The 16540-nt window shown below is 54.8% G+C and overlaps 1 protein-coding gene across 1 annotated transcript; it reads left to right on the top strand.

The window, feature by feature from the left end:
* The first annotated feature begins 5801 nt into the window (after nt 1–5801).
* On the top strand, nt 5802–9518 carry SLC32A1 (solute carrier family 32 member 1). The gene is made up of 2 exons (XM_053958568.1): nt 5802–6567; nt 7374–9518. Exons 1-2 carry the CDS (start codon nt 6196–6198, stop codon nt 8559–8561), a joined length of 1560 nt encoding a protein of 519 aa, XP_053814543.1. The 5' UTR covers nt 5802–6195; the 3' UTR covers nt 8562–9518.
* Nucleotides 9519–16540: the final 7022 nt, after the last annotated feature.

Here is a 16540-nt window from a genome sequence, read left to right as displayed (position 1 = left end):
ATGGAGCAGGCTGAGATTGAGCCCTCCTGACAAGAAACACCCCAAGGCAAGCTGGCTGCTGGCCGGCCCTCTGCATGAGAGGCCCTTCCCACAGCACACACAGATTAAACACAAATAAGAAAAAACAGCATTAAAGAAAAAATATAGATTAAAGAAAAATATATATTAAAGAAAAAATATAGATTAAAGAAAAAATATAGATTATATAAAAAGTTTCCAGTACTGGGGTATCATCTGACCACAGGGAGAACTTCCCTGTACAGACCAGTTGCTGTTTGTTACAGCCTCTACAAGTGCAGCAGAAGAGATTTTTATTTGCAAGTTGATATTAAAAAGCTTGGCACCTATGAAGTGTGCACCTTCCTTTCCTAGTCCATTGTCATTTCCTGAGAAATAGAAGAGCGTGTACATATATGAATATTTAATTTGACAGTGATGAAGGTTTATATATTAAGTCAATGAAAATGCTGTTAGGCTCGTGGGAACAATACTACAGAGTAGTGAGTTGGGAATTTGGTACCCAGTGGCTACCACTTAATTTTGATGTGAAGCATGGAGACAAACAATGGGGTAAATTTAGTTCCAACCTATGGAAAGTGTTTTTGGGAATGTGTTGTGCTCAAATTGCAAATTAATTCCTAGTTTATATGTGATAATGTTTTATCAGGGTTCTTCCCTCTGGGAAATGGAAATCACAGCAATTCATGTGAAAATTTTATCCCAAATTACAGATCAAAAATTATTTATTTTGCAAATAGCGAGGTTAAATCAAGAAACCTTTTTTTTTACATATGGTAAAATTTTCTTATCATAATACACATTAATCTAAAATTTTGATATTCCCAATCCTTAGTATGTGTGGTCTTTTTTTTTTTTTTAATGAGCCTGTAATTTAGGCAGCCATTTTGTGTGTTCAGTAAAAAAAAAAAAAAAAAAAAAAAAGAAAAAAAAAAAGAAATAAAGAGGGGACATCCACTGCAGGCTTTCTCTTGGAGACTCTGCCTTTGGATCTCAGTCTGTTATGGTTATTTTATCTGCCAGCGTGGCTGCTGCTGTCTTTGTCTTGAGCACCGGACTGTGGACCAGCCACAACAGCCAGAGCACAAACCCAGCAGCAGCTCGTGTGATTCTCCATGCAGCGTTTTCACTTCGTGCTCTTTGCTGCTGGCGAGCTCTAAACACACTCAAGAGGGAGAACCCAAGGCTTGGGACATTCCAGCAGCCTGTGCTGCAGCCCACAGCCCCCCTCCCTCCCCTCCAAAGCCCTCTCACCGTGCACCACGTCCTGACTCCGACGCCTTCTCCTTCCCTACCCGAAATTCCCAGAGCTATTAACTAGGTCACGGGAGCTGGTCCCAATCCAGCAGTTTATCTAATTGCCTTTTTAGAGTATATCGTGCAACTCTTCATTATCCTGTCAGAGCTGCCCGGCGCGGTGGCGGCGGGGGGATGAGGAGGCAGAGCCGGGATGAAGGGCACTGCTGTGCAGCCTCTCTTGTGCACTGCTGGGGCTGCAGGGGTGCCATCAGCCTGGCCATAAACACAGGAGCTGCTTTTGGACACGGCTGCAGGAAGGGGGAACAGCTTCCCTGTGCTGGGATCACCTCCCTAGGTGCACATGTACCTGTGCAGAGGGGTGGCTGCTGCTCCAGGAATGCCTGGGCTGACCTGTAAGGGTTCTGTTCTTCGGGCAGATGTGACCGTGGCGTTTTCTTGGCTGTTTGGGCAGAAGGTGCCCCTCAGCCTTCTTGTCTCTGCAGCTGGCAGCTGTGCTGGAGGTGCTCTGCAGCAGGTTAGAGGGGTGTGGGGAAAGATTGTGGCACAGGCCAGGAGTTTGAGCAGGAATCAGGGGCTTGCACACCTGCATTTGGACATTCACTCTTTTCCTGAGTGTTACAGGGGAGGATGAAGGTGAACATCCAGGACTTGCACACCCCCTTTTTTATATGGTCACAATTTGCAGTGTAGTGTGTTTGTAGCAGCTCAGAGCCCCCCAAAGCCCATGAGAACCAAATCCTTTGCAGTTGGGAGCCTGACTGAGCAGTGAACTTGGAGTGATGGCCACCCTACTCCCAAATATCTGCACCTTCGTGCAACTGGCACTGCTCTGTGCTGCCCAGCAACCTGGAGAGGGGCTGCTGGTGAGGGATTTAGAAAGACAACACACCCAGGATTGGACTTCTGACTTGCTTTAAATGATTCTTGAGCACAAATTGCTCTTTTACCTCAGTTTAACAATCAGAAGACCCAGCCACAAGCCTAGCAAGCCTGGTCTGCAGAGATAAGGCAGAGTTGCTCCTCCGGCTTGGATGTGCCTGGGGAGGATGGTGGGGTGTGGACGAGCTGCTCCCCGCAGGAGCAGGGTTGCACACCCCTAGAACTGCTGGGGAGGGTACAAGAGACCCTCTGCCCGCCCCGGGGAGCGGCTCAGAGAAAGCAGAGAGTGCCAGAGCCCCCCGGCTTCAGCGCTGGCTGCGGCTCGTTCGCGGGCTCGCTCTCGCCTTTGAGCTTCGGCTGAAACGATTTGCAGCTCAAACGCCCCCCTGAGAGCCGCTAACCTTTGGATAAGGTTTGGCACCATTATCCTGCTTGGGTTAATTGGGAGTTAGGGAGAGCCCAGGAGTGACGCGGCTGCTTCCATCCGTCAGTCCGTCAGTCCGTCCGTCCGTCCACCCGCCCCTCCAGCCTTCCCCGGTGCGCTGCCGGCAGCGACGGAGAGAGAAGCAGAGGTAAATACGGCGACCCTCCTCTCCACCTCTCCGGGTTTTCCTCTCTTCCTCTCCCTCTTTCTGTGTCCTGTAGCCCTTCCCCGCACCCCCGCCCCCGCTCCTATTTTTTGTGCTTTCTACCCGATTTCAGCCGCCGGTAGTAGTTTGGGGGGAGAGGGGAGAAAGTCTTTTTATTTTCCCAGCCGCTGCTACAGAAAAGCTTCATCTCCCTCTCCTGGAAACGGGGCAGGAGCGAGGCGGCGTCCCGGAGGCAGAGGGACCCGGGTGGGTGTTCCCAGCCGGGCAGCGGCTGCGGGGGCGGTTCCGAGGTGCGGCTGCGGGCTCAGCTCCCGGCGGTAAAACCGGGGGGGCACAGCGGCACCCCCGCTCCTGTACCCCTCGGAGCACCAGACCCTGACCTCCTCAGCATCCCCCACAGTTTCTCACTGACCTCGGGGTCCGACGAGGCTCAGCAGCCCCGGCGCTCTGCGGGCTCTCAGTTTGAAGGGTCCCCCGAGCAAGGAGGGGGCACAGCCCCGCGCAGCGCTGGGAAAAGAGACCCCCGAGCCCAGGGCATCCCCGGCCGGAGGAACGGCCCGAGCCCGCCGAGGGGACGGAGGGTCCCACGGCACTCGAGAGGCAGCCCTGCCCCAGGGCATTCTCTCCGCACCGGCCCCGAGGTCTTGGACATATTTTCAAGCTCCCTGTGGATTTTTTTTCTTCCTTTCCTTGGTTGGAGTTTTTGCTTTATTGGTTATTTTGGGGGGATTTTGCTAGGTTTTGGTTTTCTGGTTTTGTGTTGGGGTTTTGTTTTGTTTTGTTTTGGTATTTTTTGCTTGTTTGGTTCGTTTTCTGTCGGTTGTTTTTTTTTTTTATTCCGTTTTTGTTTCTTGTTCATTATTTTTTTTTAAATATTATTATTTATTTTGGTTAGGTTTTTTGGGGTTTTTTTGGGGGTTTTTTTTGGGTTTGTTTTTGTTTTTGTTTTTTTTTCTCTCTAAGAGATGTCTCCCGAGCCCGACACATCCATGACATTCTGGATGCTCAACGAAGAGCCAAAAACTCATTTCCTTCAGCCTTGGCGTGATCATAGAAAAGCTTGGGTTGGAAGGGACCTTAAAGGTCAGCTGGGTGGCTCCCAGTGGAACCCCCTCCACTCCCCGACATCGAGGGCTGCTGCCTGGGGCCCGGTGGGACCATTTTGGGTCTCTCAGCCGACGTTCAGGGGTGCCGGGGCAGGGGCTCGGATGCGCCAGGGCTATTTGAGGAGATAATCATGCACCAGACAGAGGTTTGGATGCATTTTCGTTCCTTCTTCCCTGATGCCCCCTGCAGCCTCCAGAAACAGAGCTCCTTCACGCCTTCTTTCATAACGAACTCGTCTTAGGATGAATTAAAAAAAATGATGTTAATAAAAAAGAAAAACAAATCGTTGGATGAATCCCTCACGGTGTCCGTCGTAGCACTGGTTTTCCCGGGCTGTGAAGAGGCGAAACGGCGGCTGCGGCAGCCGAGGGCAGCGGTGACGGCCCGAGCTTTTCAATTTCGCCCGTTAAATCCCAGCCCGCCAAGACGCTGCTAAACCCGGGGCGAAGCCGTGCCCCGCTCGGCTTTCGCGACCTATCTGTGCACTCACATGTAATAATTCCCACGCAAAGCCAAGGATGCGCCACGCTCAGTCGCCCTCCTCCTCTGCTGCCATCAAAAAAAACCCCCATTTTTGGGGGGCCTGCTCTAGAAGCAGCTCCCTCATCCCCGCGCCGGGAGCAGTGGCCGAGAGACCCCTTAGGGGTACAGCCCTCACCGCGGATATTTTAGTTTTATTCTGGTTTTTTGCGCCCTTCCGCCTATTTGCACCCTATTTGCTTTTGGATTCTGGCTGGGGAAAAAAAATTTAAAGGTTTTTAAGGAGGGGATTTAAGGGTTTTTTTCCTAGGAATTGTTTTTTTTTTTCCCCATCTCTGCTCAGTACTGCATCCCACCTGCAACCGCAGCCTGAGCACTCCCTCCCTATTCCCTCAACAACGATACTAGGAAATAATTTAGTGGTGGCTTTTCCTCCCATCTGTAGTAAAATAATGTTCTTTTTTCGTCTTCCAAAACAGCAAAGGAAACAGAAATTCCTCCCTTCCCCCAGCTTTCAAAGAACATACATACATACATATATATATATATATATATATATATGAATATAATTGTTCTAACAACGATTCAAAGACTCTCCCGCCGCAGAGGGGACGTGCTTTCCCACACACCGCCCCCGAATGCCATCGCTCCCCCTGCCACAGCACAGGACCGGGATTTCCCCGTGCCGTTGTCGGCTATGTTGGCCGCTCACCTCGGAAAAAAAAATTAAAATAAAATAAAAATCGTAAGGCTTTTAATTTACAAACGAACATAAGCGTTTGGAAGCAAACCGAAAAAACCCGAAAATATCGGTATTTTGTTTAAAGAAAGGAGAACCTCAGTACTGGCTGGTGAGGACCGAGAGCTCTGCACGGAGCATCCCCCGGCGCCGGTGCCCCCCGCGGCCGGGCGGTACCGCTGCGGTGCCGCTGCGGTGCCACTCGGCTGCGGGCCCCAAACGACATCTGCGCCCCCGGTCCCGCCGGTTTTGGAGCTCACTGATCCCAGGAATCGTTACAGAGGGCTGAGCCCTCGCTCCCTGTGCGCGGGTGGCCTCGCACCGCTGTGTCCCCTGGGCAGGGGCCGCTGCCCAGGCCGCCCCCCGCCTCCCAAGGGGCCGCGCGTTTTGGGGGACAGAGAAAAGAAAAAGAAGGGGGTGCGAGGAGGAAAATCCCGTTAAGAGCCTGTCGAAAGCCGCCTGTGCGCCCCTTCAGCGGAGCTCTTTTGTTTCTCCGTGGGGAAGGGGCTGGCGGCCGGGGGTCTGCGGGCGGGTGCGGGGCAGGGCGGGCAGCGCAAGGGATGCGGAGCCGGGCGGGTGGTGGTGGGGGGGTCCCGGGCTGCGGCGCTGCTGGCGGGGCCCGGCGGGCGTGGGTGGGGCGGGGGGGAGTGCGGGGGGCTGGGCTTGGCCGGGGAGGCTGGTACCTCCCCCAGAAATGCAGCAATTCTCTCCCCTCTCCTCTTCTCTCCGCGAGGTGGGCGCACTGCGATGGAGACGCGGCGCGCTCTGCCAGGGGCTTGCTCTGCCCGTCTGCTGACATCGGCCGGCTGCTGACAGCCCCCATCCCGCCCGACTCGCCCCCCGATCCCGCCGCGGGGCTCGGCGGAGCGGCGCGGAGCAGCGCGGAGCGGGCGGCGGGGCGTGCGGGCCCGCTCCCCCCGCAGCGGTGTCATGCCCCTGGGCACCCCGGCCGGGAGCCGCCCGCACTGCGCCGGGAAACGGAGGTAGCGGCTCGGAGCAGCTCCCCGCAGCCGCCCCTCGCCGGGCGACCAAGTCCCGTCCACCGCCCCGCCGCCCGCCCGCCCCGTCGGGTCTCTGCATCCCCGAGGTTCCGCGAGCAGCGGAGTCACCAGAGCCGCCGCCATGGCCACCCTCCTCCGCAGCAAGCTCTCCAACGTGGCCACCTCGGTGTCGCACAAATCCCAGGCGAAGATGAGCGGCATGTTCGCCAGGATGGGCTTCCAGGCGGCCACCGACGAGGAGGCGGTGGGCTTCGCCCACTGCGACGACCTGGACATGGAGCATCGGCAAGGGCTGCAGATGGACATCCTCAAGTCCGAGGGCAGCGAGGAGGGCGGGGAGCCGCCCCTGGAGGGGGACATCCACTACCAGCGGGACGGCACAGGGCCCCTGCCGCCCTCCGCCTCCAAGGAGGCCTGCTCCGAGCTCTCTGGGCAGGGCAAGCCCAAGATCACGGCATGGGAGGCGGGATGGAACGTCACCAACGCCATCCAGGTACGGCCGCCGCCGCCCCGCCACCGCCGCGGGGCACCGGGCAGCGCTCCCTGATCCCGCTCCTGTTACGTGCTCTGTATCTCGGCCAGAAGCCGTGGGCTGATTGCAAACCGGCTTCGAGGAAAAGGGGGAAAAGGGAAAAAAAGGGGGGAAAACCAGAAATAAAAATAGGTGAAACACAGAGGTGAATAATAGGGCGGGAGGAAGGAATGAAAAGGAAAAACAGATTTTTAAAAAAAGGAAACTAAAAGCCCTCAGCCCAGCTTTCTGCTTTGCCCCCCCCGCTCCCTGGCACAGCCAGGCACAGCGCCAGGGAGGGGCCCAGGGCCCAGCTCTGTCACACTGCAGATTCTGACCCCATCAGGGGTCACGGGCAAGGAGGGATGGGGGCCCAGGGGTGACTGGGCTGGTGGTGGGGCTGCGCTGGAGTGGGCCCAGTCTGGCTTCTCGGGATGTCCCCAGCTATGGAGGTCTTGGTGCACTGAGAGGGGTTGGGGACAGAGAGGGCAGAGACTGAAGCAAAGCCCGGGCACCCAAACCTTGCTCGCCTGTTGTGGGTGCTCGGGGGTGCGATGACGCGGGCGCGACTGTGGGGGTGGCACGTCACAGGGACGGGGGTGCGTCACCGCGCGTGGCCGCGGCCGCGTGGCGTGACTGTGTGACCGCCTGCGCGGGTGCCACGGTGCGTGGGCACACAGAGAGCACGCACGTGACCGCCGTGGTGCGGCTGCGTGTGCTCGGCCGCGGGCGCGGGCCCAGGCCCCTCAGAGATCCAGCAACACGGTTTCCATTTTGTCTCTTTCTAGGGGATGTTTGTTCTGGGCCTGCCCTATGCCATCCTTCACGGTGGATACCTAGGACTCTTTTTAATAATTTTCGCTGCAGTGGTTTGCTGCTACACTGGGAAAATCCTTATTGCCTGTCTTTACGAAGAGAATGAGGATGGGGAGATAGTCAGGGTGAGAGACTCCTACGTGGACATCGCGAACGCGTGCTGCGCGCCCCGCTTCCCCACCCTCGGGGGCAGAATTGTGAACGTGGCTCAGATCATTGAACTGGTCATGACCTGCATCCTCTATGTGGTGGTCAGTGGGAACCTGATGTACAACAGCTTCCCCAACCTGCCCGTCTCCCAGAAGTCGTGGTCCATCATTGCCACGGCAGTGCTCCTGCCTTGTGCGTTCTTGAAGAACCTCAAGGCAGTCTCCAAGTTCAGCTTGCTCTGCACATTAGCCCACTTTGTCATCAACATCCTGGTGATCGCCTACTGCCTCTCCAGGGCACGCGACTGGGCCTGGGACAAAGTCAAGTTTTACATTGATGTCAAGAAGTTTCCCATCTCTATTGGCATCATTGTCTTCAGCTACACCTCCCAGATCTTTCTGCCTTCCTTGGAGGGGAACATGCAGAACCCCAAGGAGTTTCATTGCATGATGAACTGGACTCACATAGCAGCTTGCATCCTTAAGGGACTCTTTGCCTTGGTCGCCTACCTGACCTGGGCTGATGAGACCAAGGAGGTCATTACAGACAACTTGCCATCCACCATTAGGGCAGTAGTCAACATTTTCTTGGTGGCCAAAGCCTTGCTCTCATACCCCTTGCCGTTCTTTGCAGCTGTAGAAGTCCTGGAGCGGTCCCTTTTCCAAGATGGAAACAGGGCTTTCTTCCCCAACTGCTACGGGGGTGACGGGCGGCTCAAATCCTGGGGACTCACCCTCAGATGTGCCCTGGTAGTTTTCACCCTGCTCATGGCTATTTATGTCCCCCATTTTGCCCTCTTGATGGGTCTTACTGGGAGCCTGACAGGCGCAGGGCTCTGTTTCCTGCTCCCCAGTCTCTTCCACCTCAAACTCTTGTGGAGGAAGCTCTTGTGGCATCATGTCTTCTTCGATGTTGCCATTTTCGTTATAGGTGGTATCTGCAGCATCTCTGGGTTCATCCACTCTTTAGAAGGCCTCATAGAGGCTTTCAGAACCAATGCTGAAGACTAAGGAGGGGCCAGAGTCGGGTGCAGGAAGAGAATTGCATCGAACATCCGCATAGCCAAATAATTCTGCATCCCTTTAATGGAAAGAGTCATTATTTTCGTTACATGCATCCAACAAAATCTATGTCATAGAATCTGCAAACTAAGGAAAATAAGAAGAGATGAAAGTGCTTGCCCTGATGTCTTTTTAAATAAGCTCAGATTAAAATCTATTTTTTTGTTATTTAGATTTTTTTGGAAGAAAATTATCTGGTGCCCCACCCCTATCTCCTCACTCGTTGCCTGAAGCTTGGCCCCCCACAAATGGCCTGTTGGGAAACAGTCGCAGTTTTCAACACTCCTCACAGATATGCAAATCAGTGTTTCAGGAGCTGAAACACAGGTGCCAATCCCATGGGATTGGGGAGCAAACCCGCTGTGGGCGCTGGGAGCAGGGACCTTTTTTTGAACACTTTGAGAGATGGATGTAGACGAGACCCAGATTGTACGACCGGCCCAACAAGCCCAAGCAGCGTCTGACGACCGGTGATGCCGCTTACCTGCAATGTTTACACCGTAGTCACACAGATGTCAGGACTGCTCGATTCTTCCATCCGAATCCACACCGAGGAACGGTGCTTCCCATCAAATACAAATGCGTTGCCTCTGGTTGAAATCGCAGCCCTGGAGTCCACTTCTTGGTGACTTATGTTTTGTTTCGTTTTAACAATTGTTATTTCTCAATTATGAAAAGCTAAAAAAAAAAAATATATGGTTGGATTTGATGTCATTCAGGATTACAGGAACAAAACTACGACACAATTCATTCTGTGCAATCTACCAGATCCGTGGAGCTGTTTCCAATGTACGTGTGGTGTCATTGTGGTAAATAAGATGAAAAATGTATATCAGAAAAAAAAAATCTATCTTTAACATATAATGTGGTACATAAATATATGGAATAATAAAGAGAAAACATAGACGATGAGGCTGGCCTGGTTCGTGGGGGGCTTGGAGGAGCAGGGCAGGGGCAGAGGGAGGTTCATCCACCCCGAGTCGGAGCTACAACACATCCTCGGGCTAAGGGGAGGCAGTGCCGAGTTTCCAGAGAAGGTGGCATTCAGCTGTTTGCAAGAGGTAGGAGATATTTTCTGGGAAGAGGTTGTCTTACAGCTGGGGGTGATGGGGCTGCTTTCACCCCCTCCTCACAGTTTTGCTTTCCCCCGTAGAACTCAAACTCCAGGCACGGGAGTTTGCAGATGCACCCCGAGGTTTTTGTTCTTGTGAAAGAGGGGGGAAAAAATCCCCTCACAAACAAACAAAGGGGGAGAAATAAACGAAATAAAAGGCTGGGTGTACCCCTGGCTTGATCCAAATTCACCAAACCCTGCCCACGGGTGTGGAGCGTCGGGCTGATCCCCGCTGCGGGCAAAGCCGCCACCGCGGGGGAGGTCCGCCCCACACTCCAATCCTGTGACCGAAAACACCTCAATTTACGCCGTTTTAAAAGCCACGACAACTAATTGTCCATCCGCTGCCGCTACACAGCGAGGATGAGGATGGGGGGGACCCACCGGCAGCGCTCCCGCAGCACAGGCACAGCTGAGGTCCCCGTGGGACTCCTATTATTGCCCCCAAAACACGTCGAGCCCCGGCAGGGCTGGGATGTCCCCCCATCTCCCCCGCCCGGTCCGGTCTGGTCCGGGGTTAGCGGGCAGCTCCGCAATGCGGTACCGGGGGCGGGAGGGGGGTGTTGGCACAAGCTGGGAAAGGGGCTGCGGGCGGGAGAGGGGGATGTCCCTGCCCGGGGAAAAACGCATTTCGGGCGATTTTCAGGGCAGCCTCCGAAAGAAACGAACAGGGGAGCTGTGGGGTCTATGCCATGTGGGGACAGGGTGGTGTGGCGCCGGGGCTCGGTGAGTGTGGGGGGCATCGTGGTGAGGCGCCCGTCCCCAGATTAGCCACATTTCCCTCCATGCTGGCGCCCTTGCCTGGGGATATCCAGCTGCGTCCTACTCCATTCTCAAGCTCATCCCCATCATCTTCATGCTCACCCCCACCTCCGTCCTCACCACTTTCATCCTCATCACCCCTGCTCCCACCCCGGTGCAGGTGACCCGTGATTGCCGCCCTGCCGCAGGCACCGACAGCCCGATCCGCCCCCCCGCCCCGTGCGCTCCCCGCCCGCAGCCGGCCCGGAGCCGCCACGGCGGCGTAGCGCCCTCGCCCGACGGCGCGCCCGGCCCGGAGCCACCGCATCCACCCGCCGCCGGGAGACGGGCTGTGCCCGGCCCGGAGCCACCGCATCCACCCACCGCCGGGAGACGGGCTGTGCCCGGCCCGGAGCCACCGCATCCACCCGCCCGAGATGAGGGGAGCCAGCCCGGACAGGGGGCTTCTCTTCAGGGGTGCTCACTGCTCTTGCTTCACCCCTGAACTCTCTGTTCCATCTCCCCAGGGCGATGATAAGGGGCCAGCGTGGGAGGAGATCCAGCCCGTCTCCCTGCCCTGAGCAGGGCTGGATAACCCCTCGGATCCTGGGAATAAGTGGGGAGCTGAGGCTGCCTGGCAGGTTAATACAGTGCTCTGCACGTTTCTGGTTTGCAGTCGGTGCTTTCAGGATGTTTCTCTCTCTGTGCTCCCCACAAGCAAAGGGACCCATGCCATGCCACGCCACGCCATGCCATGCCATGCCATGCCATGCTATGCCATGCCATGCCATGCCATGCCGTGCCGTGCCGTGCCGTGCCGTGCCATGCCATGCCATGCCTCAGCAGCACGGCAGCTGGCTCTCCTCTCCTGCAGGCAGCTGCTTGAGTCTGGACACAGGATGCTCACAGACTAACGTGTCTTGGTCTTCGTGTTTTACAGGGGCCAAAAGTTCTCTGGTTCAGAGTACATGATAATGGAAACCTTTTTATGAAGCTTTAATTTTGCAGAGGTTTTAAACCTAATTCAGCACTTTTTTCCCCCCCTTCCCCTTGCGAGCAGAAGTGGCCCCTGCTGTACTTGGGGCTGTAAGAAGATTTGTGCCCTTTTTGTGACAGTGAGGGGAAGGTCAGGGATCCTCTCTCCTATCCCTCAGGGTGAAGAACAGGGAAGCTTGACCAGAGGGTTCCCTCAGCCCCTGCAAGGGCACCTCAAATCCCCGAGCTCCCCAAGCTCCTGCATGCAGGGAGACAGCCCCGGCCGGAGGAGCACTGGTGCCTCCCTCCGCCGCCCGGCAGCAGCAGGCGGTGCGGCTCCCGGGGGTGACAGGGCACCTCAGCGTCTGCCTCGCTGCACCTTTCAGCTGTGGCGAAGCCAGAGATTTCCCGGCGAGCCCCAAAGGGCTTTGTCTCGCTGTCAGCTCGGCTCAGGCGCTTCCCTCCGTGCTCCTGCCGGGAGCCGGCGCTCGCTGGTGGCTGACGCGCGACCCGCTTGCGAAACGAGCCGGCTCTGCAAGCCCAGCGATAAGCACAGGCTTTGTCCTCTAAACCTGTCCGTGGCTGGAGCGGACGTGGCTGTTGGTGCAACACTTGTGCCTTGGGCTTGGAACACGGGCAGCCCCTCCAGCCCGTCGCAGCAGACATTTTGATGCTGTGCCGGTGCCTGTGGCAGCCATCGTGCGCCCAGTGCTGTGGGACATGTGCAGCCCCGACAGCAAGGGACGCAGCAGAGTGAGGAAAATAACCCCCAAAATAGCAGCAGGTTTAACTTGAACAAGGCAGAAATCTTCTGAAAACCCAGTGCGATGTCAAAGTCTGATCTGTGTTCCCAATGGCTTTTGTCTGTGCTTGGTAGCTTCTGGTCATGTGCTGCAACAATCCTCTAAACCTTCTCACTCTGAAAACCAGGCAAACAAAGGCCCTCTCTGCACTACCAGGGAACGGATTTATTTCTCTCTGTGTCTTTACAGTTCCTCAGACACAATGGGAACCTCTATTTGGGCTCGTTTCCTGAGACATGAGGGTAATACCAAATCTCTGTTGCCCTCATGCACCCACGCAGTTGTGCCACGCAATGGGACCATCGGTGGGAGCTGCAGGGAGGTGAGGGCTGAGCTCACTCCACCCTGTGTGCAGGTATGTCTCTGCCTTCTCCCCACACATGGAAACAGAGACCTTGCCTGTGGTGGCAGCTGGATATCTTGGCCTCATGTTTGGATACTCCATATCACATATTCCAGGCTATTTCAGAAAATACTTTTTTTTGACGGTGGCATGAACATTCTCCATCAACTGATTTTGTACATTTTTGGCATTTGTGTTTCAGGTGAGGAGGTGGAGGCTCCACCAGTGACTCCACCAACACACTCACCTGTCCAACTCTTTTTGGGCCCCCACACAGGAATGTGTGACCACTGGTCCTGGGCTCCTGCAGAGGGGAAGTGAGAGGAATGGAGCAAACTGGGGAGAGCATGGAGGGCAGCAGATTTGGACTCTAAGAGTGCTCCTCTGGGCTCAGTTCTGATGTGCCCACAGGTCCTCCTTGGATTCTCAGATGGATCTTCCTCTGTATGAGTGGCCCAGGATCCACAGAGCAGGGCACACATAGGGGGCAGAAGGGAGGTTGTAGGACTGTCGCACCTGCAGAGACCAGGCATGTAAAAGTCCCTGGATTTCTTGCCCCTCAGTGTAGCCAGAGGGCAAGACTCCATCTCACCAGCTCCTTTCTCTCTGGCAAGGTCTGTGGGTTGCTGGGGGGTTGGCAATAGGTCATGTCCACAGCCAGGAGGTCTTGCTGGAGTTTGGGAGGTGACCCATGCCTCATTACCTCTGCTGGGACCCAGCATGTGACCCAGCACAGCCTCCGGCAAACAGAGCACTTTGTTCTGACCCTTTGCACTTCCCTGCCAGTGAGCTGCCCTCTAATCCCCCCAAGGAGGGATTTTCCTCTGCCACCCCAGCTCCCTGTGCCTTGGTCCCCTCGGAGAGCGGTCCAGGGTAATAATTTACTGCCTGCCACAAGCCACTCCTTCGGACTTTTTCTTCGACCTTCAGACTGCATTGCCAAAATAAAAACAACGGGAGGGAGAGAGGCACAAGCTGCTTCCCACGGTGAGAGTGTGGCAGTGCCCGCCAGCCCTGCTGCTGGATCCCAGGAGCCCTCTCTGCAGGTAATGCCCCTTTGCTTTCTCTGGGATGATTGAGACTTTCCCTTCTGTTAATGACTTCCTGAAGCCCTTTGGGAGCAGCAGAGGGTTTTGTGAAGGATTCATCCCTTGCTGCCAGGAACCTGGCTGGCCTGTGGAGGAGCTGCTCCCCAGGGCCAGCAGCTGGAAGTGGAGGGTTGAGTGGAAGTGGAAGTTGAGTGGAAGTGGAAGTTGAGTTCCAGCAGCAGGGTTGTTTCCCAGATGTGGAGAAGTCCAGAGAGGAGATGAGAAGCCTCCTTGTTGCCCCTGCAAACTAGCTGGGAAATTTTCTGGCATTAGCTCTGCCTCCCCCAGGAAACTTCCATCAAAGGAACTTCCATCATCCTGCTTGTCCCTGCAGCCCCACAGCAACTCAGCTGGGTGGGCAGCACCCATGAGTGCTCCTGATCCCGGTAATTTCAGGAGCTGGCAGATCAGCAGAGATTAACTGTGTGTCCCCGTGGTCCTGGGCCACCCACACAAGGAAAGGTGCCTTGGGCCCCACTGGGATTTGCAGCCAGCACCAGAAGGGTGAAGTTTACACCAGAAATTTCAGGTTGTGTTGGCTGTGGTCTCCTGGGCTGTGAGAGTCTCTGAGGCTGGGCCTGGTAAAGCTCAGAGGTGTCCAGCAGCCTTCTAACAGAGCATTCCCAAACCCCTCTCTGGCTGGGGGAGGCTGTTCCTGCTCAGTTCCAGAGCAGGGGAACAGAGCTGGGCTTGGCAGATTTTAGGATGGCTCTGGTGCTCTTGCACAAGGGCTCACAGGTCCTGGCAATGCCTTGAGCCCAGCTTGGGCTGGGCCGCTCACTGGATGCAGAACTCTGCTGGAGACAATCTCTGCCTGTGCCAGCTCCAGTTGCTTCCCAGGATTTGCACGTGGATGCAAAGGGTTGAAAACATGGATCCCATGCAGTGGAGCTGGAGCTGGCAGCTCTCGGGGCTGGAGCAGGCAGAGGAGAGGCACCCCCAGGGACACTGCACCCACAGCTGCTCCTGCTGAAGCCAGTGCTGTGCCAGCAGCCAGGGGCCTGGCTTTGGGCAGTGCAGCCCTCAGAGCCACTTCTGAGCTGCTAAGCCCTGCTCAATCCAGCCAGGAAACTGCCTCTCTGCCCTTGTCCCCACCAGGCTGAGAACATCTGGGGCTTGACCTAGGGGTGGTGCCCTGTGTCACACTGACCTGTGCTACAGGAGAAAAGAGGTATTCAACCCAAAAAACAGGGTTTGGGGTTTGTGGTTTTTTTGGGTTTGTGGTTGTTTTTTGTTGTTGTTTGTTTTTTGTTTTTTGTTTTTTTTTTTTTTAAAGGCCCTCAAGCACAGGCTGTAATGTGTCCTGAGGTGCTGCTGGGAAGGACAGTTGAGCCTTTTGCAAGGACAAGGCTGGCCAGGAGGGTCACTTACAGTCAGACTGCTCCCAGTGGTGTGTTATTTATTCACTGAGACTGTGCCTACACTTGAAAAAAACTTGGGAGCAAAAAAGGTCCCAGCCACTTAATTTAATGGCAATAACAACCTGAGGAATTTATTCCACAGAAAATGTAAAGGCTTGACAAGAGATCAGTAAGATTCTGCCACATTCATATTTACAGAAACAGAGGCACAAAAAGTGACAAGAATTGCTCTACCTTACCTTAGCTGTCCTTTGGAATAAAAAACCTGATCCCCAGTGGCCTCCTCTTGTCTCCTTTTTCCAAAACATGGGAAAATATCCCAGTACTTATGTGGGATTCCTTGGCAAAATCAAAGGCAAAGCCTCAGGCAGAGGCCTGATTTTTTGAAGCTAAAAGAAAAATGTAGAGGGGAAAAATATTTTAAAGTGCTGAAATGGTCACCAATAATCTATTTATTCTTTCATGAATCCTCCTAAAAGGAACAAATAGCCTCTGAGCTTTTAAAGAACATCCTATCCCATCCTATTCCATCCTATCCCATCCTATCCTATCCTATCCTATCCTATCCTATCCTATCCTATCCTATCCTAATCCTGTCCCATTTTAGCTCTTACCCAGCAGAGATAACTGAGTAGCCAAATATTTTAGGTCACCTTTCACTGCAGATCCATGGCTTCTTGCTTTGTGCTCTCTAGAGAAGTATTTGCTTTAGCCTTATCTGGACTTTCCCTGCAATTCCAATTGCTCAGGACTGTGTGGTTCTGCTTCAGTGACACTTTTAGGATTATGGTTATGGATATTGCTCGACAGGGAGATTAGGATTATCTTCCCCTGTAAAACAGCATATAAAATATTGTAAGAGAGAGAGAGAGGGTACTTCTCTGTGTGTAGAGACAATGGGCTGGACCTGTTGTCTCCAGTGGATGTGCCCTGTCCTGGTGAAGCTGCAAACGTGGCTTTGCTGGGGTGGTCCTTCCTGGAGGGATCCAACTCAGCCACAGAAGGACCATGCAGCCCTTGACCCCTTATAAGGCTTGGGGAAGAGAAAGGCAGCTTCCCTCCCTTGGGAGGAAAGAAAATGTTTCTTTGTGAAAGAATAGGCAATGTCTGGAGGCTCTGAGCTGTGCCAGTCCAACTGAAAAAAATCCCTCTCTGTGGCCAGAGTTTGTTCCCCCCATGGTCTGGCCAGGGCCAGGCACGAGGTGTGCACAGAAGGGGTTAAATTGCCCAAGATCTGCTCCTCACCTTTGAACTCGGGTCCAGGCAGAGGTTTTCCGGGCACAGATGGGTTCTCTGGAGGGCAGGGAAACAGCAGCCAGGCACAGAAGAACAGCAATGCTGGCAAAAGCCAGCCCTGACATCAGCAGCTCTCCAGCTCCACCAGAATTGTTTAATTTTGTTCAGGAGCGTGTGAGTTCTGGGCAGGGGAATGGGCCAAGGTCAGTGCTGCTGCTGGGGGGCATGGTTCCCCTGCTGGCAGCTGCAGGGACACGTGCCTGTGTG

Source organism: Vidua chalybeata, chromosome 17, assembly GCF_026979565.1.
Source record: "Vidua chalybeata isolate OUT-0048 chromosome 17, bVidCha1 merged haplotype, whole genome shotgun sequence".
NCBI lineage: Eukaryota > Metazoa > Chordata > Aves > Passeriformes > Viduidae > Vidua > Vidua chalybeata.
The sequence above is the reverse complement of the archived record's forward strand: the minus strand, read 5'-3'. Positions and strand labels throughout refer to the sequence as shown.

Excerpts from the sequence above, each read along its gene's own strand:
- SLC32A1 (XM_053958568.1), top strand. The coding sequence starts at position 6,196 with ATGGCCACCCTCCTCCGCAGCAAGCTCTCCAACGTGGCCACCTCGGTG. Across the intron at positions 6,568-7,373 it reads ACGTCACCAACGCCATCCAG|GGGATGTTTGTTCTGGGCCT; the intron begins GTACGGCCGCCG and ends GTCTCTTTCTAG.